The 26930-nt window shown below is 44.4% G+C and overlaps 1 protein-coding gene across 6 annotated transcripts in view; it reads left to right on the top strand.

Moving 5' to 3' along the window:
• Positions 1–26930, top strand: part of LOC137327100 (glutamate-rich protein 6-like) — a 66518-nt gene that overhangs the window by 17069 nt on the left and 22519 nt on the right. For 3 of the 6 annotated variants that reach the window (XM_067992537.1, XM_067992538.1, XM_067992543.1), the window contains exons 6-12: positions 4218–4286; positions 5980–6024; positions 10344–10406; positions 13870–13983; positions 14143–14294; positions 17507–17571; positions 22863–23008. In XM_067992537.1, the coding sequence (XP_067848638.1) occupies positions 4218–4286; positions 5980–6024; positions 10344–10406; positions 13870–13983; positions 14143–14294; positions 17507–17571; positions 22863–23008 (654 nt within the window). The remainder of the gene's footprint in view (positions 1–4217; positions 4287–5979; positions 6025–10343; positions 10407–13869; positions 13984–14142; positions 14295–17506; positions 17572–22862; positions 23009–26930) is intronic. The other 3 variants (XM_067992539.1, XM_067992541.1, XM_067992542.1) reach the window with 3 other exon arrangements.

Raw genomic sequence — 26930 nt, 5'->3', positions numbered from 1 at the left:
TGACCTGGACTTGGGTATAGAGGGTATAATTTCAAAGTTTGCAGATGATACGAAACTCGCAAATGTAGTAAACAATGTGGAGGATGGTAACAGACTTCAGGAGGACCTAGACAGACTGGTGAAAAGGGCAGACACATGGCAGATGAAATTTAATGCAGAGAAGTGTGAAGTGATAGATGTTGGTAGAAAGAATGAGGAGAGGCAATATAAACTAAATGGTACAATTTTAAAGGGGGTGCAGGAAGAGAGAGACCTGGGGTGTCTCTCTTCCTCACAGACACAAATCTTTGAAGGTGGCTGGACAAGTTGAGGAGGTTGTTAAAAAGCATATGGGATCCTGGGCTTTATTAATAGAGGCATAGAGTACAAAAGCAAGGAAGTTATGCTAAACCTTTATAAAACACTGGTTAGGATTCAGCTGGAGTATTGTGTTCCATTCTGGTCACCACACTTTAGGAAGGAGGTCAAGGCCTTAGAGAGGGTGCTGAAGAAATTTACTAGAATGGTACCAGGGATGAGGGACTTTAGTTATGTGGAGAGACTGGAGAAGCTGGGGTTGTTTTCCTTAGAACAGAGACGGTTAAGGGGAGATTTGATAGAGATATTCAAAATCATGAACGGTTTTGATAGAGTAAATAAGGAGAAACTGTTTCCAGTAGCAGAAGGGTCAGTAACCAGAAGACACAGATTTAAAGCGATTGACAAAAGACCAGAAGCGACAAGGAAAGATTTTGTGACGCAGCGGGTTGTAATGATTTGGAACGCACTATCTGAAAGGGTGATGGTGCAGATTCAGTAGTAAATTTCAAAAGGGAATTGGATAAATACTTGAAGGGAAAAAAATTACAGGTCTATGGGGAAAGAACAGGGGAATGGAACTAATTGGATAGCTATATAAATTGGAAAGTTGCTATATAAATACAAGTCTTTCTTTCCTTTACACCCACAAAAAATAGGCATTTTCACAAATAGGTGTGCAACGCAGAGGAGAATCAACCTCGATGTATTTTATTTTCTGTTTAGACTGTAGTTCTGTTCAGGTTACTCCAGTGATTATTAAAAATCAGACACCTTTTTAAAATTACAATGGGAGATTAGATGGCATGAGGCTAGCACACCATCCACCCACCTACAGTACCCAGGTTCAAACCCAGCCCAAACTGATGGGATGAAGGTTCCTTTTTTTTGGCCAATTTTCTCCTCTCCACTCCTTTCCACTCCCGAATTCCTTGGAGGTTCACTTCAACAGGCACAAGCCAAATGCCTATTGTTCACGTGCAAGTCTTGACAGAGAGTCAGTAGCCAATTCAACTGTGGGGCACCCAGTCCAAGCCCGATCCTGTCCTCACCTAATGTCCATTAGTGGTCACCGGATAGCGCTCAGGAACAGGAGCACCGGCTAATTTTCCCCTCACTAGTCCAAGGATGCTGAGACCAACCATAGCTGTGATCAGCTAACTCACGACAAGTCCCGGATCAAACCAGGGAACTTTATGGTCCGTGGGCTCAGCTAACAGGTCCTTTTGTTTCTTATTGTAAAGGTACTATGGAGCATCGTTGGGGCAGAAAGGAGTGAATATTACTCTCTGCCTGGGTCAGCTGCACTTGAGCTAGGAGTACTTGCTGCTGATATTATGTAGCCAGCGTAGAAAAGTGTTCCATTGCCCAGCAATGACATTGTTTCCTTGAAGAACACAAAAAAAACTTTAATTCCCCACCTTAAAGGAAACAGAAAAATTACTGAGCAATTCAGCAGTTGGAGAATCTGGAAGTATACCAAATGTAAAAGATTTTTCCTCGTCAGGCATTTGAAATTGTGGGACAATGTGATTGTTTTGACGGGTTGGATTTGAGAGGGAGGGGCTGGTTACTGAATGTCCGAGGGCTTGAAGAGATCTTGTGCTAATGATATCCATTTCTGGAGCACAAGTAATGAAATCAAAAAGAAATTGCATGCACAGCTTATGAACTAAGGGTGTAAAAGAAATGACAGCCATCCGTGGCTAAGTAAAGAAATCAAGGATAGTATCCGACTAAAAACAAGGACATATAAGGTAGCCAAACTTAGTGGGAGGATAGAAGATTGGGAATTCTTCAAAAGACAGCAAAAAGTAACTAAAGGATTGATTAAGAAAGGGAAGTTAGATTATGAAAAGAAATTAGCAAAAAATATAAAAACAGATAGCAAGAGTTTCTATAGTTATATAAAAAGAAAAAGGGTGGCTAAGGCAAACGTAGGTCCCTTAGAGGATGAGACCGGGAAATTAATGGTGGGAAACATGGAGATGGCAAAAATGCTGAACAAATATTTTGTTTCAGTCTTTACAGTAGAGGACACAAAAAATATCCCAACACTGGACAAACAGGGGACTCTACGGGGGGAGAAGCTAAATACGATTAAAATCACTCAGGAGATGGTACTCAGTAAAATAATGGGACTCAAAGCGGATAAATCCCCTGGACCTGATGGCTTCCATCCTAGGGTCTTGAGGGAAGTGGCAGTAGGGATTGTGGATGCTTTGGTGATAGTTTTCCAAAATTCCCTGGACTCAGGAGAGGTCCCGGCAGATTGGAAAACTGCTAATGTAACACCATTATTTAAAAAGGGTAGTAGGCAGAAGGCTGGAAATTATAGGCCAGTTAGCTTAACATCTGTGGTGGGTAAAATTTTGGAGTCTATTATTAAGGAGACAGTAACAGAACATTTAGATAAGCATAATTTAATAGGACAAAGTCAGCATGGCTTTATGAAGGGGAAGTCATGTCTGACAAATTTGCTTGAGTTCTTTGAGGATATAACGTACAGGGTGGATAAAGGGGAACCAGTGGACATAGTGTATTTAGACTTCCAGAAGGCATTCGACAAGGTGCCACATAAAAGATTATTACTTAAGATAAAAAATCACGGGATTGGGGGTAATATTCTGGCATGGGTGGAGGATTGGTTATCGAACAGGAAGCAGAGAGTTGGGATAAATGGTTCATTTTCGGACTGGCAACCAGTAACCAGTGGTGTTCCACAGGGGTCGGTGCTGGGTCCCCAACTCTTTACAATCTATATTAACGATTTGGAGGAGGGGACCGAGTGCAACATATCAAAATTTGCAGATGATACAAAGATGGGATGGAAAGTAGAGAGTGAGGAGGACATAAAAAACCTGCAAGGGGATATAGACAGGCTGGGTGAGTGGGCGGAGATTTGGCAGATGCAATATAATATTGGAAAATGTGAGGTTATGCACTTTGGCAGGAAAAATCAGAGAGCAAGTTATTTTCTTAATGGCGAGAGACTGGAAAGTACTGCAGTACAAAGGGATCTGGGGGTCCTAGTGCAAGAAAATCAAAAAGTTGGTATGCAGGTGCAGCAGGTGATCAAGAAAGCCAACGGAATGTTGGCTTTTATTGCTAGGGGGATAGAATATAAAAACAGGGAGGTATTGCTGCAGTTATATAGGGTATTGGTGAGACCGCACCTGGAATACTGCATACAGTTTTGGTGTCCATACTTAAGAAAAGACATACTTGCTCTCGAGGCAGTACAAAGAAGGTTCACTCGGTTAATCCCGGGGATGAGGGGGCGGACATATGAGGAGAGGTTGAGTAGATTGGGACTCTACACATTGGAGTTCAGAAGAATGAGAGGCGATCTTATTGAAACATATAAGATTGTGAAGGGGCTTGATCGGGTGGATGCAGTAAGGATGTTCCCAAAGATGGGTGAAACTAGAACTAGGGGGCATAATCTTAGAATAAGGGGCTGCTCTTTCAAAACTGAGATGAGGAGAAACTTCTTCACTCAGAGGGTGGTAGGTCTGTGGAATTTGCTGCCCCAGGAAGCTGTGGAAGCTACATCATTATATAAATTTAAAACAGAAATAGACAGTTTTCTAGAAGTAAAGGGAATTAGGGGTTATGGGGAGCGGGCAGGAAATTGGACATGAAGCAGAGTTCGGATCGGTCAATGCCCTGTGGGTGGCGGAGAGGGCCCAGGGGCTGTGTGGCCGGGTCCTGCTCCTACTTCTTGTGTTCTTTAGATTTGTGGTTGGGATCAGATCAGCCATGATCTTATTGAATGGCGGAGCAGGCTCGAGGGGCCGATTGGCCTACTCCTGCTCCAATTTCTTATGTTCTTATGTTCTTATGATCAAGAGACTACGAGGACACTTGTCGGCTTGTTCTCACTTTCTGTTTCTCTTTTGCTTAATGATGAATTATAGCAAAAGAAGATTGAAAGAGAAGAATCTAATATTGAAGAAGTTGGGGCTACCCAATCTGATTCTGAAAAGGTGGGCGGATTTCATTGTTGGTTTATAATTGACTTCTCCTATCTGTCATTTTAGTTTTATTCTTTCCAATCAATGGTCTATGTAGGGTTTTTTTAAAACTCTTTAAGGTACGAGAGGTAAGAATCAACCGAGACTGAAACACCTTTCTAAATAATTGGTTTTATTTATATTAAGACACGATAGTTTTACCGATAAAGATGCTCACTAACTTATCCGAGAGTACAGCTCAGAAGCTGGGGTGATCAAACCTTTCTTCTGGGAGACTGAGGGTTAATTCTTTGTCGACAACTTCTTCTGCAAATGTTTCTTGTGGTCTCCTAGAAATCACTGTAAAATGGCTGTTTTTATACCCTCTTGCTGCTGGAAAAACAGCCTGCTAGTGTTTCTTTTCCCTCTCTTTCTCACGGCTTGAGAAGACAGCTGTCATTATGCTTTGGTTGTATCTCCTGTCCTTCGAAAGTACACCATATCTTGAACACTGTCCTGGCCTTGTAGCCTACTAAGAGTCCAGACACATACTTTTAAACCAATCAACATGGACAGTAAGATCATGCAATCTGATTTTAGCTAAGTTGAATCAAATTTTGCTTTTGTTACCAAGTAACCCAAGGTCTCGAATCCATTCTTTTAGTCTTCCTTAAAAACAGATATTAAAAGTCCATATCGAAAAGTCCAAAATCCTTCAATATTATTTGATTATTTTAGTTTATTTTCATCTGAATTACTTTTGTCCTTCACCTGTTAGGGAATGGATGCTCTTACTTATAAGTTTATACGTTATTGCACAAGATAATAGGGTTCAACAGCATTTATTGGCTTTCATAGGAATTAAACATACAATGATAATTACTATTACCAGTAGCTACACATATGCATTGATAACTATTATTAATAACAATTACACATATTCTTGAGGCACTTACAGTAAAAACAAATTACTGGAGAATTCACCATGTCACAGATTGAGCTTGAAGGGATTTGCTGGCCAAGCTTGTTGAATTCTGAAGAATCTATTCTTATCACCCACCTTTTAAACCTTTCTTTCACTCTGGGTACATGGGAAACTGCATGTTTCTACATTACCGCATCCAATTAGCTGCCATAACTCCAGTTTTAACAGAAATCACTGCCCACACTTTATCATGGCTTTACCTAGACTGAGCTGTCAATCAAATCATTCAACTGGAAACAATTACAGGGACCCAATACTCTCCCACAGGCGAGTTATCACTTGCCTTGCGCGGATGTGTCCTTAGAGGAGGTAATCCCTAGGAGGACAACTGAGATATCAATGAGGCTCGGACAAAGACAGCTTGTAGCTGAATGCTTATCAGCTGAAGTCACTATCTGGTAATTTTTTATTTCACTGGAAATGAAACTGACATTTCCAGTCTTCTAACGGAAACTCATTTTGCAGGCAAAAGCCAGAAATTAAAGAAATTAATATGAAAGAAATCAACATTAACCATTTATTACAGTTTCACCACTTGAAGAGATCATGTTCTAATGCTACCCATTTTTGAAACTGGCACTAAGGCCTGTTTCTGTGCTGTGAAATTCTACGAAATGAAAAGAAAATTGCATGCACAACTTTGAACTAAGGGTCAATAGACTACAAAGATTATGTAAATATACATAAATATTACAGTTGTTCTCACTTTCTGTTTCTCCTTTGTTTAATGACGAACTATAGCAAAAGAAGATTGAAAGAAAAGAGTCTAATATTGAAGCTGAAAAGGTGAGCAGATTTCATCGGTGATTTATAATTGACTTCTCCTATCTGTCATTTTGGTTTTTATTGTTTCCGATCGGTGGTCTGTGTTGGTTTTTTTTAACTATGAGAGATAAGATTCAACCAAGACTGAAACGCCTTTCTAAATAATTGGTTTTATTGACATTAAGACACGATAGTTTTACTGATAAAGATGCTCACTAACTTATTCGAGAGTACAACTCAGAAGCTGGGGTGAGCAAACCTTTCTTCTGGGAGACCGAGGGTTAATTCTTTGTCGATGATTTCTTCTGTAAATGCTTCTTGTGGTCTCCTAGAAATCACTGTAAAATAGCTAAAATACCTTTTTGCTACTGGAAAAACAGCCTGCTTGTGTTTTTTTCTCTCTCACGGCTTGAGAAGACAGCTGTCTTTGTTACGCTTAGGTTATCTCTCCTGTCCTTCGAAAGTACAGCATATCTTGAACACCGTATGTGTCTGGACCCTTTGTAGCCTAGAAGGGTCCAGACACGTACTTGTAAACCAATCAACGTGGACAGTAAGCAAAGACCATCATACAATCTGATTTTAGCAATGTTGAACGTTTTGAGAGTTTCTGCTCTGTTACCAAATAACCCAGGATTTCAAGTCCATTCTTTTAGTCTTCCTTAAAAATGGGTATTAAAAGTCCTTGGTGAAAAATCCAAAATCCTTCAATATTATTTGATTATTTTAGTCTTTTTCATCCAAATTGCCTTATTCCTTCACGACTTGAAGATATCTTGTTCTAATGCTATCCATTTTTGAAACAGGCACTAAGGCTTGTTTCTGTGCTGTAAAAGTCTATGTAATTCTATGAAATGAAAATAAAATTGCATGCACAGCTTTTAGACTAAAATTCAAGAGACTACCAGAATAATGTAAACATGTAAAAATGTACATAAATATTACACTTTGATCTTACTTTCTGTTTCTCCTTCGTTTAATGGTGAATTGTAACAAAAGAAGATTGAAAGAGGAGATTCTGGTATTGAAGATTCTGGGGCTGACCAATCTGATTCTGATAATTTGAGCAGATTTAATTGCTGGTTTATAATTTACTTCTCCCATATGTCATTGTAGTTTTCATTCTTTCCAATTGGTCTATATTATTTGACTCTTTTTTCAGTTTTTTTTTTCTTCTGAATTCCTTTTTCTCCTCACCACTTCCTAGCTGTTTAGTTACTTTTCCAGAGACATTTTATGGTTCATTTCATCCAAAAAGAAATATTCCTAACAACTGCAAATTGCCCAGTTTTCCATCTATTTTCCTGTTGTAAAATATACAGCCGATATTTTCTCTTGGAAGAGTTTTAGCATGGTGAATATCCGAAAGCTGTAGGACAGGATGGGGGTAATTTTCTGAGCAGGTGCTGGTGGCATGGAGGCGCGTCCATTTCTGCTGCCTACTGGAAGAATCGCTGGCACTGGGCTACCTCGACCAGTCTTAAAGCACTAAAATGGGCAGGAATTGGGTTGGTTTGCTGTGATTGGTTTTAACAAAATTTTGGCATTTGGGAAGTCAACTTATAATAGTGAAAACAACCAAACAACAATTTGAAGACATTTTTACCTGAAACTCACCAAACTATACATGCTGGGTATATTCACAATAGGAGAATGACGTAGTAACTCTTAGTTTGATTAAGCAGAAAAGCACCTTTCCCTTGAATAAGTAAAGCACCTTTAAATAGGGAGGAATCCTTTTAAAATTCCTAATATGCAGCAAAATACCATTCCATTACAATCTTTTAATTAGCCCCTTGCTAATTATCCTATGTAGCTGTGCTGTGTCCATGACAAAATCTTGTTCCCAATTTAACTTTTGAAGAGATCTTCCAGTGAAACCACTTAAAACATTACATATAACATTAAAATTGCACAGTTGCCACCAGCCCCTTGTGGCCTCGTGATGCTATGAAGCAGGTTCAACCCAATTCCTCATGGGCAGAGACCTAGAGCACAAAAGGCTGTGGATGCTGGGTCAGTTGAAGCTTTGAAGACTGGGACCATTACATTTTTATTGGATAATGGTACCAAGGGTTATGGAGCAAAGGAAGGATATATTGGCCTTGGAGGGGGTGCAGTGCAGATTCACCAGAATGATACCTGATATATTTGCAATAGTAGAATGACGTAGTAACTCTTAGTTTGATTAAGCATAAAAGCACCTTTCTCTTGAATAAGTAAAGCACCTTTAAATAGGGAGGAATCCTTTTAAAATTCCTAATATGCAGCAAAATACCATTCCATTACAATCTTTTAATTAGCCTCTCGCTAATAATCCCATGTAGCTGCGTCCACGACAAAATCTTGTTCCCAATTTAACTTTTGAAGAGATCTTCCAGTGAAACCACTTAAAATATTACATATAACATTAAAATTAGATTTTTGTTGGATAAGGGTACCAAGGGTTATGGAGCAAAGGAAGGATATATTGGCCATGGAGAAGGTGCAGTGCAGATTAACTGGAATGATACCTGGGCTATAAGGGTTAAATTATGAGGACAGGTTGCATAGACTAGGTTTATATTCTCTTGAGTATAGAAGGTTGAAGGGTGATCTAATTGAAGTGTTTAAGATAATTAAAGGATTTGATAGGGTAAATAGAGAGAAACTAATTCCCCTGGTGAGGGAGTCCAGACCAAAGGGGCATAAACTTAAAGTTAGAGCTGGACCGTTCAAGGGTGAAGTCAAGAAGCACTTCTTCACACAAAGGGTAGTGGAAATCTGGAACTCTTTCCCCACCCCCTCCCCCCCAAAAAAGCTGTTGTGGCTAGGTCAATTGAAAATTTCAAAACTGAGAATGATAGATTCTTGTTAGGCAAGGGTATTGAGGGTTACAGAACCAAGGCAGGTAAATGGAGTTAAGTTACAGATCAGCCATAATCTAATTGAATGGTGGAACAGGCTCGAGGGGCTGAATGGCCTACCCCCTGTTCCTATGTACAATTTAGAAAAACCTGACAATCTGACTCAGAGGATGGTACTGTGCAAAATGGAACAAAGGTTTACAGAGTACATATTGCAGAATATAGGTATTCGCTTTTGCAGCTTTTTACTGTGACCAAGGCAGAATGGCTAATGCAAGAATCATGGGTAAGATAAAGTGTAGTAATATGGGTAAAGATAGTTAGTCTAAGAAAGCAGTGTGTGCTTCTGCATGTAGCCTTTCTGAAGCCCCTAAACTCAGGTTAAAACATCTAGAGCGAACCATAGAAGAAGCAGACATTTCTTAATTTACCAGCTGCACAGGAAGTTATTAGGTCAAAGACATGTGTGATGAACGATGGCTTACCACGGTCCGAAAGGATGATAATTTTAGACAATGGAACAGGAGCTGATAAGGATGAGGCCCCTATAGTTGTGTGTGTTCAGCAATCTGTTTGATGCCCTAAGGGTCACACGCTAAAACTTGATGACTTAAATGAATTGTAAAAATCACACACATGACCATATATGACCATATAATTAAATGACTATGAAGAGGGGACAAAGCTCTTGCTGTCTGTCACTTCGGGAGAACGGGAGACGATATCTGAACACAGCCGAGTCTCCCAAGTGTGAGTATGCAGTCAGCTGCTTAATTACGGCTTGTATTAGAATAGGTCTGATAGACTCTTGTTAACAGTCTATTAATGTAGTGTCTAATTATATCTGCATGGACTTTTTGACTAATGAAGTAATATGTTGAATTGGTATATCATGAGTTAATTAGAACCAGAACTTAACAGTACAGTTGGGGGTGTTCTTCTGAGGTTAGGAGTTAAAGTGAATCTTTGGGGCAGAAAAGAGCAAGTTTTACTCTCTGCCTGGATCAACTGCACCTGAGCTGGGAGTACTTGCTGCTGATATTATGTAACCAGCGTAGAAAAGTGTTCCATTGCCCAGCAATGACATTGTTTCCTTGAGGTCGAACAAAATAAACCTTAATTCCCCACCTTAAAAGAAACGGAATAATTACTGAGCAATTCAGCAGTCGAGTTAATGGGAGAGTCTGGGAGTATACCAAATGTAAAAGATTTTTCCTCGTAAAGCGTTTGAAATTGTGGGACAATGTGATTGTTTTGATGGGTTGGATTTGAGAGGGTGGGTGGGGAGGGGCCGGTTACTGAATGTCCGAGGGCTTGAAGAGATCTTGTGCTAATGAGACACAAGTAATGAAATCAAAAAGAAATTGCATGCACAGCTTTTGAATTAAGGATCAAGAGACTACTAGGATTATGTAAATGTACACAAATATCACACTTAGCAGCTCGTTCTCACTTTCTGTTTCTCCTTTGTTTAATGATGAACTGTATCAAAAGAAGACGGAAAGAGGAGAGTCTAATATTGAAGATGTTCAGGCTGAGCAGTCTGATTCTGATAATGTGAGTAGATTTCAAATTGCTTTATAATTGACTTCTGTTATATGTCATTGTGGTTTTCATTCTTTCCAATCTATGGTCTATATTATTTGACTCTTTTTGTAGTTTTTTTTTTCTTCTGAACTCCTTGTTCCCCTCACCACTTCCTGACTGTTTAGTTACTTTTTGAGAGACATTTTGCAGTAATTGTCTTTCATTTCATCCAAAAAGAAATATTCCTAACAACTGATAATTTCCCAGTTTTCCATCCATTTTCCTGTTGTAAAATATGCAGCAAAGAAACTAGCCAATTGCTAGTGCCTACTGAAAGAATCTTGGTGGTGGGACACACAAATGATATGGCCTAGTGTGATGCTTAACGGTGGGACACTCTAGTGATATGGCCCTATACTAGTGTGATGCTTAACGGTGGGACACTCTAGTGATATGGCCCTATACTAGTGTGATGCTTAACGGTGGGACACACTAGTGATATGGCCCTATACTAATATGATGCTTAATGGTGGGACACACTGTGAGAAACGCTAGACATTTGTTGGCAAAATATTAAAAGTTTAGTGTACGGTATGCACTATCACATGGATCTCGTGACACTTTAGTGTAACATTTCATGTAATGCTTCTCTATTATACTTCTCAGTCACAATTAAGCATAGAATTTTCAGCACAGAAACAAGCCATTCGGCCCAACTGGTCTATGCCGGTGTTTATGCTCCACACGAGCCTCCTCCCATCCTACTTCATCTCTCCCTTTCAGCATATCCTTCGATTCCTTTCTTCCCCATGTACTTATCTAGCTTCCCCTTAAAGGCATCTGTGCTATTCACCGCAACCGCTCCTTGTGGTAGCAAGTTCCACATTCTTACCACTCTCTGAGTAAAGAAGTTTCTCCTGAATTTCCTATTGGATTTATTAGTGACTGTCTTATGTTTATGGCCCCTAGCTTTGGACTCCCCCACAAATGGAAACAACATCTCTACATCTACCCTATCAAACTCCTTCATTATTTTAAAGACCTCTATCAGGTCATCCCTTGGTTTTTTCTTTTCCAGAGAAAAGAGCCCCAGTCTGTTCAATCTTTCCTGATGGTTATAACCTCTCAAATCTGGTATCATCCTTGCAAATCTTTTTTGCACTTTCTCCAGTGCCTCTATATCCTTTCTGTAATGTGGAGACCAGAACTGTTCACAGCATTCCAAGTGTGATCTAACTAAGCTTCTATACAAATTTAACATAACTTCCTTGCTTTTCAATTCTGTTCTTCCAGAAATGAACCCCACTGCTCTGTTTGCACTTTTTATGGCCTTGCATTGCTACTTTTAATGATCTGTACCCCCAGATCCCTTTGCTCCTCTAGCCCATTAAGACTGTTATTTTCCCGGGTGTATGTGGCCTCCTTATACCTCCTACCAAAATGCACCACCTCATACTTATCAATGTAATGAAATTCATTTGCCATTCTGCAAGTTTATTAACATCTCCTTGTATTTTGTCGCAGTCTTCCTCTGTATTAACTAAACCCCCCAATTTGGTGTCATTCTCAAATTTTGAAATTGTACTTCCTAACCTGGGAAAACTTATTTTTACACAGCGAGTGGTTAGGATCTGGAATGCACTGCCCGAAGGGGTGGTGGAGGCAGATTCAATCATGGCCTTCAAAAGGGAACTGGATAAGTACTTGAAAGGAAAAAACTTGCAGGGCTACAGGGAAAGGTGGGGGAGTGGGACTAGCTGGATTGCTCTTGCATAGAGCTGGCGTGCATTCGATGGGCCGAATGGCCTCCTTCCGTACTGTAACCTTTCGTTGATTCTATTCTATCACATGCCTCCATCATTCTCCAACCTGATTGAGTCAGCTTTGACTTCCATTTTCTCAAGAGTAGCAGCTGGCCGCGGAGAAGTATGTTAAAACAAATTTAAAACAGTTGAGCAGCTCCAATGTAGCTGTGAATGTAGAAAAGTTTACATTTTTTAAAACAATGATTTTTACTATTACACCTTCTACCTCCTGTACTTGTCTCTTTCTTAAAGGGGCAAATCATAAAATGCTGTGTTTTCAGCATACCAACATACGACAATGACGGATAGGATAAGACCCACTGGTCCATCCAGCCTGTCCCACACAGCTACGATACCTCGTGTGTCACAATATATACGCTCCCCACCACACCCGAAAACCATGTGATCTCCTGGGAGAGGCGAAAATCCAGATAAATTCCCAGGACAGTTATGGGGGGAATAATTCTGGAAAATTCCTCTCCAACCCCTTTGGTGACCAAAACTAGTCCAGGAGACCACTCTGGCCCTGATTAATGTTATACAATACCTTCCTTTTATATGGAGTGATGTTATTGACCTAACATGAGCAATGCTGTGGGACACCCACTGTATTTACTAAGCTCTGGTAACTTCCTTTGAATTATTCAGAGTGCTGGCCTGCAGGTTTGGAACTGCAAAAGCAGCTGGATTTGCTTTTAAGACATGTGCTCAGACAATTTTTTTTTAAATTCCCCCCCCCCCCCCCCCACCCCCCACTTCAAAACAGACCCCTTCATCTCATCCGTTAGGAGGTGCAGGTGAGCGGACATTGGACACCTTCCGTCCACAGACTTTTGACACCTTCCCTCAATGAACTTTGATATCAACGTTCCTTCAGGAGCCAGGTCACTGGTTTACTGAATAAGTTAAGATCTTCCCTTATTACCTATGATTCTGGGGTTGCTGACCAATATTTGGGGGTGTGGGAGGCTCATGTTCTGCGATTCCATCCGTTTAGAATTAAGCTCATGAGCATTTGGTTACTGAATAAGTCAGATTCTATTTTTATTACCTTGGGTAGGGATTTTGATTTTCAGTATTGTATTGCACAATTCCATCCATTTTTCCCATCAGCGGCCTCATACAGAAGTCTCTCCGAATAAATATGAAAACCTCTGTCATTAATTTCTGAAATGCATTGTGTAATCTAGTAAACTATGAAGATTTGCCCAATGTATCTGAAGTCGGATATTCATGGAATTAGCTGGTTTGTATCCATGCGATTATGAATGTTTACTGTCCTCGCTGACCTTCGTTGGCTCCCCGCATAAATCAATTTCTAAATACTTGTCCCCTTCTACAAGTCCCCGTAACCTTGCTCCTCCCTATCGCTACAACCTCCCTCAACTCCATGTTTCCGTAAACACAGGCCCCCCTTCTCCCACCCCCCTCAACTCCCACCCATTCCATCTTCAACCACAGAGCTTTCAGCCATTTCGACCCCACACACTTTGGAACTCTCCACCTCTTTTCCTCCTCCTTTGAAATCTGCCTCTTTGACCTTGCCTTCAGTCACAATCCTGAATCCTTCTCAGTCCAACTGCTCAGTGTCCAATTCTTTGCACCTCTCTGCGAAGCGCTTTGGGATCGTTTTATTCTGTTCACGGCGATATATAAATGCAAGTTGTTTTTTTTTGCTCTTTCCTTAGGATGCTCAACTTCTTATGGTCAACACCGCCAATATCACTATTTGTGAGTTCTGTAATCAGTTCAGAATGCCCTTCCCAGCCCCAGAGCAGTTAGACTCCAAAGATCCAGATGAGGTAAAAGAAGTTGGGGGCACGTGTGCAAGTGAATTTTGAAACTGAATGTAATCATTGAATAGATTTTGCTTCCCATGCTCTTTTTTTTGAAGTTTGCATTCTTTCAGTCTGGCAGCACTTTTTAAAAAAAACTATTTCCTAACAATTTTGTGCACACAGCTTTTTTGTTGCAACTTGAGCTGGGAATTATATCAGCAGATTTTGATGAACCGGGAGGCGAATCCAGATTACGAGGAGGTCAGTTCAGAGCTCCATGGGTTCCATGCAACGGAAGAGGAAATCGATCAAGCAAAAATGCACCTAGCAAAAAGGTAAGGGAGCAGCAGCTGTCCAGGAGTAAAGGGGTAGGTTCAGAGGCTCCACTGCTAGTGCAGTGTCCAGTTAATATTGGCCAGTAAATCGAGAGTGCCACAAACCTTTGCACCCAATTCTCCAACCCAAAAAATACCGCATTGTCCCAAATCAAGGGATGGCCCTAAATTCTTAAAATGCTTACTTCATGCAATTTTGTTTTTTCTTAAAGGGGCATTATCATTATTTAACAATGAAATCAAGAACTTGCATTTATACAGTGCCTTTCATAACATCCCAAAGAACTTCACAGTCAGTGGAGTACTTATGAAGTGAAGTCGCTGTTGTAATGAAGGGAACTGCAGCAGCCAATTTGCGCACAGCAAGGTCTCGCAAACAGCAATGAGATAAATGACCAGATAATCTTTTTTAAATGTTCGTTGAGAGGACACTGGGAGCACTCCGCTGCCCTTTTTCAAATAATACCGTGGGACCTTTCACGTCCACCTGAGGGGGCAGATGGGGCCTCAGTTTAACATCTCATCTGAAAGACTGCACCTCCGACAGTGCAGCACTCCTACAGTACTGCACTGAAGTGTCAGAAAAGACAGGGCAGATTTAAAAAGCGTCCAGTACTCAAAAAAAACCAAAGATTTGATTTCCCCCTCCCCGATAAAGCCCATTTTTAATTGTCCATCCTGAAATTCATTTCCAGTTCAACAACTTTCCTCCGTGATTCTTACAGCTAATGTATAATAGAGTTTGGGAAAAGTATTTTTTTAATATAAGATATGGTTCCATGATACAATATATTAGAGGGAAAATCTGAGGTTCTGTGGAGAGTCTTGTCCCCTCTCTCTCGCCCGGGTTGCCCCCCTCTCTCGCCCGGGTTGCCCCCCTCTCTCGCCCGGGTTACCTATCTCAGCTGCAATGCTGAAGGGAAGTGCTGGTGTTTTACTGGGTGGGGGGGCGGGGGGTGGTGTTTGTCTTTTAAGTAGACAAAACATTCCAAGAAGTTTCAAACAAAAATGGGCATTGAGCCAAAGAAGAAGTTATTAGGAAAGGTGACCAAAAGCTTGGTCAAAAAAATAGGTTTTAAGGAGGTCCCAAAGGAGGAGAGGACGGTGGAGAGGTTTAGGGAGGGAATTCCACAGTGTAGAGCTTAGATGGTTGAAGGCATGGCTTCCAATGGTGGGGTGAAGGGAAGGGGATGTACAAATGGCCAGAATCAGGAGAACGGAGAGTTCTGGGAGGGGTGTAGAGGTGGTGGAGGTTACGGAAGTAGGGAGGGACGAGGCCATGAGGAAATTAAACATGAGGATGAAAATTTTAAATTGAAGGACAGTGCACCAATGTAGGTCAACAGGTATAGGGAATAGCTGAGTGGACCTGGTGTAGCATAGGATACGGGCTGCAGAGTTTTAGATGAGACGATGTTTAGAGAGGATAGAAGATGGGATGGAATAGTTGAGTCTGGAGGTGACAAAGCCATGGATGAGGGTTTTAGCAGCAGATAGCCTGAGGCAGGGATGGAGACGGGCGATGTTACGGAGGTAGAAGTAGGCGACCTTTGTGATGGAGAGGATGTGGGGTCGGAAGCTCATCTCAGAGTTGAATACGATGTTGAGGTTGTGAGCATTCTGGTTCAGCCTGAGACAATGATCGGGGAAGGGAATGGAATCGTTGACAGAGTTCGTGGTGGGGGCCGAAGACAATGGATTCAGTTTTCTTAATGTTCAACTGGAGGTAATGAGGCTCAACCAAGACTGGATGTCGGACAAGCAGTCTGACACCGCAGAGGCAGTGGAGGAGTCAAGGGAGGTGGTGGAGAATTGGATGCCATCAGCACACATTTGGAACCTGACCCCATGTCTTTGGATGATGTCGCCGAGGGGCAGCGTGTAGGTAAGGAAGATGAGGGGGTCAAGGATATAACCTTGGGGGACTCCGCTGGTAATGGTGCTGCGGTGGGAAAAGAAGTAATTGCTGGAGATGCTCTTGAACGATCAGACAGGTAAGAATGGAACCAAGCGAGGGCACTCCCACTCAGCTGGACAACTGAGGAGAGGCGTAGGAGGAGGATGGTACGGTCGATCGTGTCAAAGGCTGCAGACAGGTGGAGAAGGATGAGGAGGGATAGTTTACCACGGTCACAGTCACAGAAGATGTCATTTGTTATTTTGATAAGGTCCGTTTCAGTTCTGTGGCATGGGCGGAAACCTGATTAGAAAGATTCAAACTTGGATTTCTAGGAAAGATGGGCATGGATTTGGGAGGTGACAACACATTTAATAACTTTGGAGAGCAAAGGGAGATTGGAGATGGGGCAGTAGTGTGCACGAACAGTGGGGTCAAGGGTGGGTTATTAAGGACGGGGATGATGATAGAGGTTTTTAAAGGGAGGGGATAGTACCCGAGGAGAGGGAACCATTTACAATGTCAGCTAGCATGGTGGCCAGGAAGGGAAGTTGGGTGGTCAGCAGTTTAGTGGGAATAGGGTTGAGGGAGTAGAAGGTGGGTCTCATGGACAAGATGAGCTTGGAGAGGGCACGAGCGAAAATAGGAGAGAAACTAGAGAGAGACACAGGCTCAGAGCTAGGGCATGAGAAGCTTCAGGGGAGGTTTGGCTTGGTGGGCAAGGGTAAGGGGGGGGAAACAGCAGAAGCAGCTGAATGGACAGTCTGAATCTTAGTGATAAAGAAGTCATTGAATTCCTCATACTTGTTGGAGGCAGGGTGAATGACAAGGGCCTTGGTTTGCAAGTGAATGGACATTCTCGAGAAATGCGGAGCTGGGTGGTGATTGTTGGTCCGCGGATACATTACACTCGGTCCCTTCACCTAAGTCATTGATATAGATTGTAAATAGCTGAGGCCCAAGCACCGATCCTTGCGGCACCTTGAGGCTGAATGGCCTCCCTTATCTACAATTATCTTGTGAACAATTGCTCTAACAAAGCTGCCATAAAGTGTCTTCAACCACAGTTGGGATTATTGTACAGTGTTGTGTACACTAAGAGGGCAAGTTACATCGGGGGGCAAAATGTAGGTTCTGTACCAACCTTTTTCTGTATCTTCCTTACTTAACCAAAAAAATACTGATCCAGATGCCACTAAAGAGCAGCCCATTCATCTTAAGTGCACTCCATTATACTCTTTTAACAAGATATGTGAGTGTTTTTGTTTGTAAAACAGTCAGTAATTTTTTTGCACCTTGTATCAATTGTTTGCAGGCTGAAAAATCTGGAAGTGGTGATGTACATGAGCTCCGTTGTGTATGGAGATAAAGTCATTTTCAGTAGGTAACATTTAATATATTAGCTGTGCCTGTGACTTATTAAGTGATGCCTGTCTAGAAAGGACGGTTGGCGATATTGAGGTGGGGGGGGGTCAGGCACTTACTGCGTTGGCACAGCAATCGTCTGTTTGATATTGCGACAGAAGCAACAACCTATTCAAAATATATTGGTCTCTTCAAACAGAGAGTGAGTGTCACCCAGGGTGCTCGGCTGCTGGCCCAGAAGCACATGCTCAGAGAACAGAGACGTTCATATGCTCAAAAGCAAGGAAGTTATGCTAAACTTTTATAGATCATTGGTTAGGCCTCAGCTGGAGTATTGTGTCCAATTTTGGGCATCACACTTTAGGAAGGATGTCAAGGCCTTAGAGAGGGTGCAGAGAATAATTACCAGAATGGTACCAGGGATGAGTGACTTCAGTTATGTAGAGAGACTGAAGAAGCTGGGGTTGTTCTCTTAAGAGCAGAGAAGGTTAAGGGGAGATTTGATAGAGGCGTTCAAAATTCTGAGGGGTTTTGATAGAGTAAATAAGGAGAAACTGTCTCCACTGGCAGGATGGGTCGGTAACCAGAGGACACAGATTTAAGGTAATTGGCAAAAGAACTAGAGGGAAGATGAGGAAAGATTTTTTTTACGCAGTGAGTTGTTATGATCTGGAATGCACTGCCCGAAAAGGTGGTGGAAGCAGACTCAATAGTAACTTTCAAAAGGGAATTGGATAAATACTTGAAAATGGAAAGTTTGCAGGGTTATGGGGAAAGATCAGGGGATTGGATAGCTCTTTCAAAGAGCCATAGGCACAATGGGCTGAATGGCCTCCTGTGTGGTAAGATTCTATGATTCTCTATTGCAAACAGTGATTACCAGTTATTACTCAATTCAAGCATGTTGCATTTACAATATATGTAACTATATTTTTACTATGGAGTGAAGATAGTTATTTAAATAAGACCTAAATACAATAGCTGAAGAACTCTGGAAACAGGTAAAATGAATACTTTTCCAAAGTTTGGGAAAGAAGATTGATATAGTAGACAGCGTTCTTTAATTATCATTGATTTTTAAAATTTGTTCTCGGGATTTGGGTGACACTAGCAGACCCATGTTTATTGCCCATCCATAGTTGCACAGAGCAGGTGGTTTTGGACCTTCTCCCTAAACCATGGCAGTCCATGTAGCAGCGGTGCTCCCACATGGTGATAGGTAGCAACTTTCAGAATCTCGACTCAGCAACAATGAAGGAACAGCAATATATGTCCAAATCCGGATAGTGTGTAACTTGGAGGGGAACTTGGAGGTGATGGTGTTCCCTCAACATTGCTGCTTTGGTCCTTATCGGAGATAGTGGCCACGGCAAATGGAGATGCTGTTGAAGTGAGCTTGGTGAGTTGTGCACCCTGTAGATTGTACACACTGCAGCCACAGCGCGCTGGTGGAGGTGGGGGTCGATATTAAGTCCAGTGATCAAACAAACTAATCGGCCCTGCATGGTGTCGAGCTTCTTGAGTATTGGTGCAGTTGCTCCCATCCAGGTAATGAAGCTGAACGCTGTGCAATTGCCAATGAACAACCCAACACCTGACCTTATGACGGAGGGAAGGTCATTGATCAAGCAGCCGAAAGTGGTTGGGCCTGGAACGCTGCCCTGAGGAACTCCTATATTGATATCCTCAGGCTGCAATGAGTGGCCTCCAACAACCACAATCATCTCGCTTTGTGTCAGGTATCGCTCCAGCCACTGGAGGCTTTTCCCTTTGCCCCCATTGATATCAAGTTCTCTAGGGCTCCTTGGTGCCAAAGTCAGTCAAATGCTGCCTTGATGTCAAGGACAGCTACTCTCACCACTCCTCTGGCATTCAGCTCTTGCATCTATGTCTGGATCAAGGCTGTGATGAGGTCTGGTGCTCAGTGGCTCTGGCAGAACCCAAACTGAGCATCTGTAAGTAGGTGTCATTGATGATTCTTTCTGTCACTTTACTGATGGTCGGGAGGAAGCCGATATGCTGGTAATTGGTCGGGTTGGATTTATCCCTGTTCTTTGGATGGGACATACTTGAGCAATATTCCACAGTGTCAGGTAGATGCCAGTGTCATAACTGTATTGGAAGAGTTGGGCCAGGAGAGCGACTAGCTCTGGTGCATTACAGCTAGGATGTTGTCAAGATCTAGAGCCTTTGCTGTGTCCAGTGCACTCAGCCGTTTCTCAATGTCACATGGAGCGAACCAAATTGGCTGGACACTGGTATCTATGATGGTCAGGAACCTCGGGAGGAGGCCAAACAGAATTGTCCACTCAGCATTTATGGCTGAAAAGATTTTAATTATATAATGATTGAAAAGTTATTCTGGTGGATACAGTTGCAAATTTTCCAATAATCTCCTTCCTCACACACACTCTCTCTCTCTCTCTCTCTCTCTCGCTGCCTTGTTGTCAGCCAAAGACTTAGAGCCATTTTTGTGTGGCTCTGTAGTAAGCAAACTCTACCCAGAGCTAAATGGCAGATTAGGTCTAGTCTGAGTGAATTCAGTTGCAGCATATTGGAAGCTCACTGAGGTTCCAGGTTCTCCGTATGACTGCCCTGAACTTCAGAAATCTGCTTCCATGAATGGGGAAGCAGGAACTCCGGCTGGTTAGTGTAAATTGTGGTTAATGCTGCACCATGAAGCGGTGGGACCGAGATATTTACCTGTTATCCCAATATGATGGTTCCCAGTTTCACCAGAAGCATAAAGGAATATCAGAATGGATCGACTTCTCACACACACATACCACAAGCTGGTTATGGAGCAAAATTGGAGGGATATGTGGCACAGGAGACCTAAACTAAGAATGGATGCCAAAACAAACACATTGCTCAATCTCCCTGAAGTCCAGCCACTCCCTGAGAGCAAGGGAAAAATACCACACGTATCAAAGCCCTCAGATTCCCCAGATTGTTAAGACGAGGAAGGAGCACCAACTCCTGAGAGTGACGAGCGGGACCAGTGCCTCACAGTAGAATGCGAAATCTCTGACCCCTAAGGTAAAAGAAGAGCTATGGTATCCTACAAATCATGACTTCTCTCAACAGGTATAGAGAACATTGGCAGTGGGCTAAAGGAGCACAGTCTGGAGGTTGATGGGCTGATAGTTGCAACCTTTCAAACTCTGAGCAAATTGTGTGATAAGTTTTCAGCTGAGTTTAATGATGGAATTTACTGGCTGGGCGATGCAACTCCTGTCAATCCCGAAGCAGAACCAGGTAATGTTGGAAGCACTCAGCAGGGCAGACCACAATGTGGAGAGAACAGAGGGGTTAACATTTCAAGTGTGAAACGTCAGAACCAGAAGATGTTACCATTAAACAACATTGAAAAAGGAAGAGAACAAAGGGAAGGGTAGAAAAAACTGACACACGTGCGCGCACAGACATGCGGACACGTATGCACACAAACACACACATGAAGACAAACAGATACACGCACGTGCACATACGTGCACACAAACATGCGTGCATACACGTATATCATACACTCACATGCACGTGGGCATACAAATACACACACACATAGCTGAAGTGAAGTTAACATGAGGCAATAGGAGGCATAATGAGAAAAATTAAAGGCGTTTATGAGTCACAGAGAACGTGAGAGTAGTTGAGCCGATTGAGGCTGGTCGGTTTGGGGTGGGGGCGGTGGGGAGTAAGGCAGGTAGAAATGGAAGCATAAAAAGCTGGCAAAGCAGAGTAGGGTCCAATAGGCCAGAAACCCTGGGAGAAGAAAGAAAGGTCAACACCGAGAGTGCAGACTGCCCCACCTGCACAGTGTTGTGACGGAGGCACCAGCCTGTCCTTCCAAAGGACTGGATCTGCTCCCAGCATCTGCAGTTGTTTGCTCTTTGTTTCCCTGCTACTTTATCCTCTATTCCTTTTGGCAGAGGGATTTAACAATGCTGCCCCTTGGTCATGGTTCTGAGTTACTAGTACAACTAATCAGGAAATTCTCGATGACTGTGGCATACAGGTTGGATGGTCCAAAAACCAAGAACATTTGTGCATAGGGGACACCCTTCTGCTACTGGCAGCAGCTCTCTCTGACAGATTTGCTTAGTTACAAAGTAAATGAGGCCATGTCCGAGGTCCTTCCTCCACACACATGCGATGACCAATCTGCTTTGGCCAGAGTTCCATCAGCAGAAAAGATGACCAAAAGAAACCTCTTGGGATCCTGCTTCCTCTTCAATGTCTCCACTTCAATAGTGGAAGAATGGATTCACCCATAGGGTTAGAACTTGGCTGTAAAGTGGCAATGAGCTACTGCATCTTCTAATTGTGCCAAAGTCAAGATTAATCTCATGATCATGGCTGGAGAGATGACCTAAAAGGAGCTTTCCTGATCCCGTCAGTGCACACTCATTGGTGTTGTAGTCTGGTTAACTATCCAAAGTTGAGGGGGGGGGGGGATTGCAATGAACAATAGCCACTAGTGCCATATTGGAGATCTTATAGGATGGGAAGAAGTTCATAAAAAATTAATATGGGTTGCTGATGCTGGACCAGTTATTGAGCAAATAAGTAGCACTGTACCAGAGCACTGAAAGGGTTCTGAACCCAGTCGTGAGTGAACTGGGTGGCACACAGTACATTACCAACTGAAATTCCTCCTGTCAGCAACTTTAGCCAAAATAAGTTGCCGTGATCACATAATGGGATTTCCCATTCGTGTCTTCATGCCGAGTTTTTTTTGCTAAAATTCTCGACGAGGGGAATTTCACCGCATGACGAGTGAACTCTCTCCCTCACTGTGCTTGATGCCTGGGCAGTTCAGGGATTGATTGCAGGTTGGCCGTTTCCAAAAAAGGGGGATTTGGAGTCTGAATAGGATTTTGAAATCTTTCTCTTTAACCATCCCTGGCTTAGAAAATAGATAAAGAGCACAGTTGTAACTGATGTTGACTCCATTGGACAACAGTAAGATTCGTATATAACCACTAGTAATGGGGACATTAAAGGGGATGATATGAAGGGGTCATCTGTAGCCCAGAAAGTGCTTGAATGCAAACGTTTTAATAAAGGTTCCCTTTACTATACAATTCTCATTTCTCGTATCCATTCTATCGGACGTGCCCCTTTCTTCAAACTTAGCTAAGTTGGAAGATCCAATTTTTGATGTGTGGAGATTAGAAGAAAAGGAAAAGAACATAAATTCTACTAATTAAAAAAAAACTACTAAAGAACATTATGGTTTTTAACCCAGCTTACCTCCGAGAATTAGCTATTGTTCATTTCATTCATTACTGTGATTGTTTCAGCTCAAATGAAGACCATCTCATACAGGCTGTCATCAGAATATTGTAAGAAACAAGGTTGGACGTTAAGACCTACTTCAGCAACCTCTGGTAAATCCGAAGATCTCTCGCTTTACGTTCCCAGTGTACAATTCTACGAGGAGCCAAAGGTGAGGCAGGCCACTGTATCCATTTCATTCAACGGGGCTCCCAGCTCCCAGTCAGCTTGGATCAGTGGTGATACTCTCATCTCTGAAAAGGATGTGGGTTCATGCCCCAATCCAGGACTTGAGTACACAGCGGTAGCAAGTCCTTCGTGCCCTGCGCCTGAATGGATAGGCCAGAGATGCAACTAATGTTGGCCTTGGTCCTCATTATCATTGAACCGGCGAGCTGTAGACACCTAATGGGTGTCCCCAGGCAGCTCGCCAGAGAAGAGGTCTCGAAGATCAGACTGCAGAGAAGTCGTTAAAGGTGACCGGGAGAAGGGGGCTGGCAGTGATCGGGAGAGGTGGGGGGTAACAGTGACCGGGAGAGGGGTGGGGGGGGGGGGGGGTAACAGTGACCGGGAGAGGGGGGGGTAACAGTGACCGGGAGAGGGGTGGGGGGGGGGGGGGGTAACAGTGACCGGGAGAGGGGGGGGTAACAGTGACCGGGAGAGGGGGGGGTAACAGTGACCGGGAGAGGGGGGGGGGGGTAACAGTGACCGGGAGAGGGGGGGGGGGGTTAACAGTGACCGGGAGATGAAGGGGGGGGGGTAACAGTGACCGGGAGATGAAGGGGGGGGGGGTAACAGTGACCGGGAGATGAAGGGGGGGGGTAACAGTGACCGGGAGAGGAGGGGGGGTGGTAACAGTGACCGGGAGAGGAGGGGGGGTGGTAACAGTGACCGGGAGAGGAGGGGGGGTGGTAACAGTGACCGGGAGAGGAGGGGGGGTGGTAACAGTGACCGGGAGAGGAGGGGGGGTGGTAACAGTGACCGGGAGAGGAGGGGGGGTGGTAACAGTGACCGGGAGAGGAGGGGGGGTGGTAACAGTGACCGGGAGAGGAGGGGGGGTGGTAACAGTGACCGGGAGAGGAGGGGGGGTGGTAACAGTGACCGGGAGAGGAGGGGGGGTGGTAACAGTGACCGGGAGAGGGGGGGGGGTAACAGTGACCGGGAGAGGAGGGGGGGGGGGGGTAACAGTGACCGGGAGAGGAGGGGGGGGTAACAGTGACCGGGAGAGGAGGGGGGGGTAACAGTGACCGGGAGAGGAGGGGGGGGTAACAGTGACCGGGAGAGGAGGGGGGGGTAACAGTGACCGGGAGAGGAGAGGGGGGTAACAGTGACCGGGAGAGGAGGGGGGGGTAACAGTGACCGGGAGAGGAGAGGGGGGTAACAGTGACCGGGAGAGGAGGGGGGGGTAACAGTGACCGGGAGAGGGGGGGGGTAACAGTGACCGGGAGAGGGGGGGGGTGTGGTAACAGTGACCGGGAGAGGGGGGGGGTGTGGTAACAGTGACCGGGAGAGGGGGGTGTGTGGTAACAGTGACCGGGAGAGGGGGGGGGGGGGTGGCAACAGTGACCGGGAGAGGGGGGGGGGTGGTAACAGTGACCGGGAGAGGGGTGGGGGGGGTGGTGGTAACAGTGACCGGGAGAGGGGTGGGGGGGGGGGTGGTAACAGTGACCGGGAGAGGGGTGGGGGGGGGGTGGTAACAGTGACCGGGAGATGGGGGGGGGGGGGGTGGTAACAGTGACCGGGAGATGGGGGGGGGGGGTGGTAACAGTGACCGGGAGATGGGGGGGGGGGGGGGGTGGTAACAGTGACCGGGAGATGGGGTTGGGTAACAGTGACCGGGAGAGGGGGGGGGGGGGGGTGGTAACAGTGACCGGGAGAGGGGGGGGGGGGGGGGGGTGGTAACAGTGACCGGGAGATGGGGTTGGGTAACAGTGACCGGGAGAGGGGGGGGGGGGGTGGTAACAGTACAGTGACCGGGAGAGGGGGTTGGGTAACAGTGACCGGGAGAGGGGGGGGGGGGGGTGGTAACAGTACAGTGACCGGGAGAGGGGGTTGGGTAACAGTGACCGGGAGAGGGGGGGGGGGGGTTGGGTAACAGTGACCGGGAGAGGGGGGGGGGGGGGGGTTGGGTAACAGTGACCGGGAGAGGGGGGGGGGGGTGGTAACAGTGACCGGGAGAGGGGGGGGGGGGGGTTGGGTAACAGTGACCGGGAGAGGGGGTTGGGTAACAGTGACCGGGAAAGGGGGGCCTGGTGGAGGTGAGGATCGGGGGCCCCGAGATCGGGGTGGGGGTGGTGGGGAGTGATAGCCAGGGTGGGTGAGCAATGGCGGAAGCAGCCCTCGTTTTACTGTGGGGTCGGGAAGACACGCCCTCTTGTCTCAGTTCTATAGTCAGGTGAGTATTTTGAACAAACTTACCTTTTTGGTGGTGGCCTGTTGAGCCACATGTAGACCTGGTTTTCCTGAATGCAGCCGCCACTGGCTGTCTCAGGGCAAACCAATATTGCAGAGGAAGCCTCAAACAGGCTAGGCCCCTTATTTACATATGCAAAGAACCTGACGCCTGTTTGAGGCATGGGCCCTGGCCGCCTATTTTTTTGTCTATACCAATATGGGAGACATTGCACTTCCAGCTAGTAATGAGCGTGTGCTTCCTGCCCGCGATATTGAAGGCTTCAGGTGCATGTTTAGCGCCCGAAAAATGGGTGCGGTACCATGGAATTTCTAGGACATAATCTAGGCTGATTCTCCAGTGCAGTACTGAGGGAATGCTGCTTTGTTGGAGGTGCGGTCTTTCAGATGAGACATTCAGAACGACTCTGAGATCCCATGACAGTATCTAAAGAACAGAGAGTTGACGCTAAGGATTCCATTGCACTATGTGAAGAGCAGAGTTCTCCATGTGCCTGGCCAACGTTCATCCTTCAACAAACACCAGCAAAAAACAGATTATTTATTTATCTCAGCTGCTGTGTGAGATTGGTTGCCATTTTGCCTACACAACATTAACTACACGTCAAAGATAATGAATTGGATGTGATGTGCTTGCTTTGGGATTGCTGAGGATGTGATATGGTGCACTATAAATGTCCTCTCTTTGCCCAAATGCCCCTGTGTTGCTTTTAAACATCTTCTAGTGTGCTGTCAATAGCTAAACTCAGCTTTAAAAAGGTGTGTAAGTGTACAATTGTAGTGCTGGTTTGCTAAACAAGAAACAGATATTTCCTGTTTCATCGCTAGTCATTATTCAGACCACCCTTCCACACACATTGAGCTCATCACTGCCCACTGAGATTGCTGGGATTTAGCAGGACAGGATTAAATGGTCAAGGGATGAGGGCTATATTTTAGATAGTGTTTTCCTTTGTACACAGGATTGCTTTTGTATCTGGGATTCCTGCGACAGACTTTGATGGTAGTCCAGTGCCATGCTGTGCAGTGCAGTGCACCATGGCAGGGAGAACTCCGACCAAAGTCGAGTTAGCAGGCGCAGCACTGAATGAATAAATCCGACTTTAATATACACAAGCAGAACCAAAGCTCAATGTTTTAACACCCTGGGAGGGGGGAATTAGAAAAACAAGATGCAGGCAGTCAGCACCAGCCTCTGTCTGGTAAGAGCCCCTCCTCCTGAGAACAGAGGCAAGAAGGTTGTGGAGAGAGAATAGCAAAATGTTCACAAAATGACAAACCACTGCTCCTGGGCATTGGAGAGGTGATGATTGGCCAGGCTTCCTGCTCCTGATCACCATCTAGTGGTTGCTGCTGGAAAGTGCACAGGTATGTCAAGTGGGTGATGCCTTTTACAGTTGAATAGTCTGCCAACACTTTACTGTCCCGGGGTCACACATGAAGAATGACTACGTAGGCAAGGTGCTGGAGGCCTGCGGCCAGCATAAACTCGGTGCATTCAGGAGAAGACGATTGGGAAAAGGGCCATCGGATATCTCACTTATTTTGCAGTCGGAGCCTGGATTTGTTTTCTGGTTTTTTTAGTCAGATTTTTATTTCATTACACGAAGGTGAGTGAAGAAGTAATGTGAATCCGAGAGACCGAATGAATTATAATAGGATGCCTTCTGTGTTTTTTCCCA

This window comes from Heptranchias perlo, chromosome 11, assembly GCF_035084215.1.
Source record: "Heptranchias perlo isolate sHepPer1 chromosome 11, sHepPer1.hap1, whole genome shotgun sequence".
Taxonomy (NCBI): Eukaryota; Metazoa; Chordata; class Chondrichthyes; order Hexanchiformes; family Hexanchidae; genus Heptranchias; species Heptranchias perlo.
This window is presented reverse-complemented; position numbering and strand designations above follow the sequence as displayed.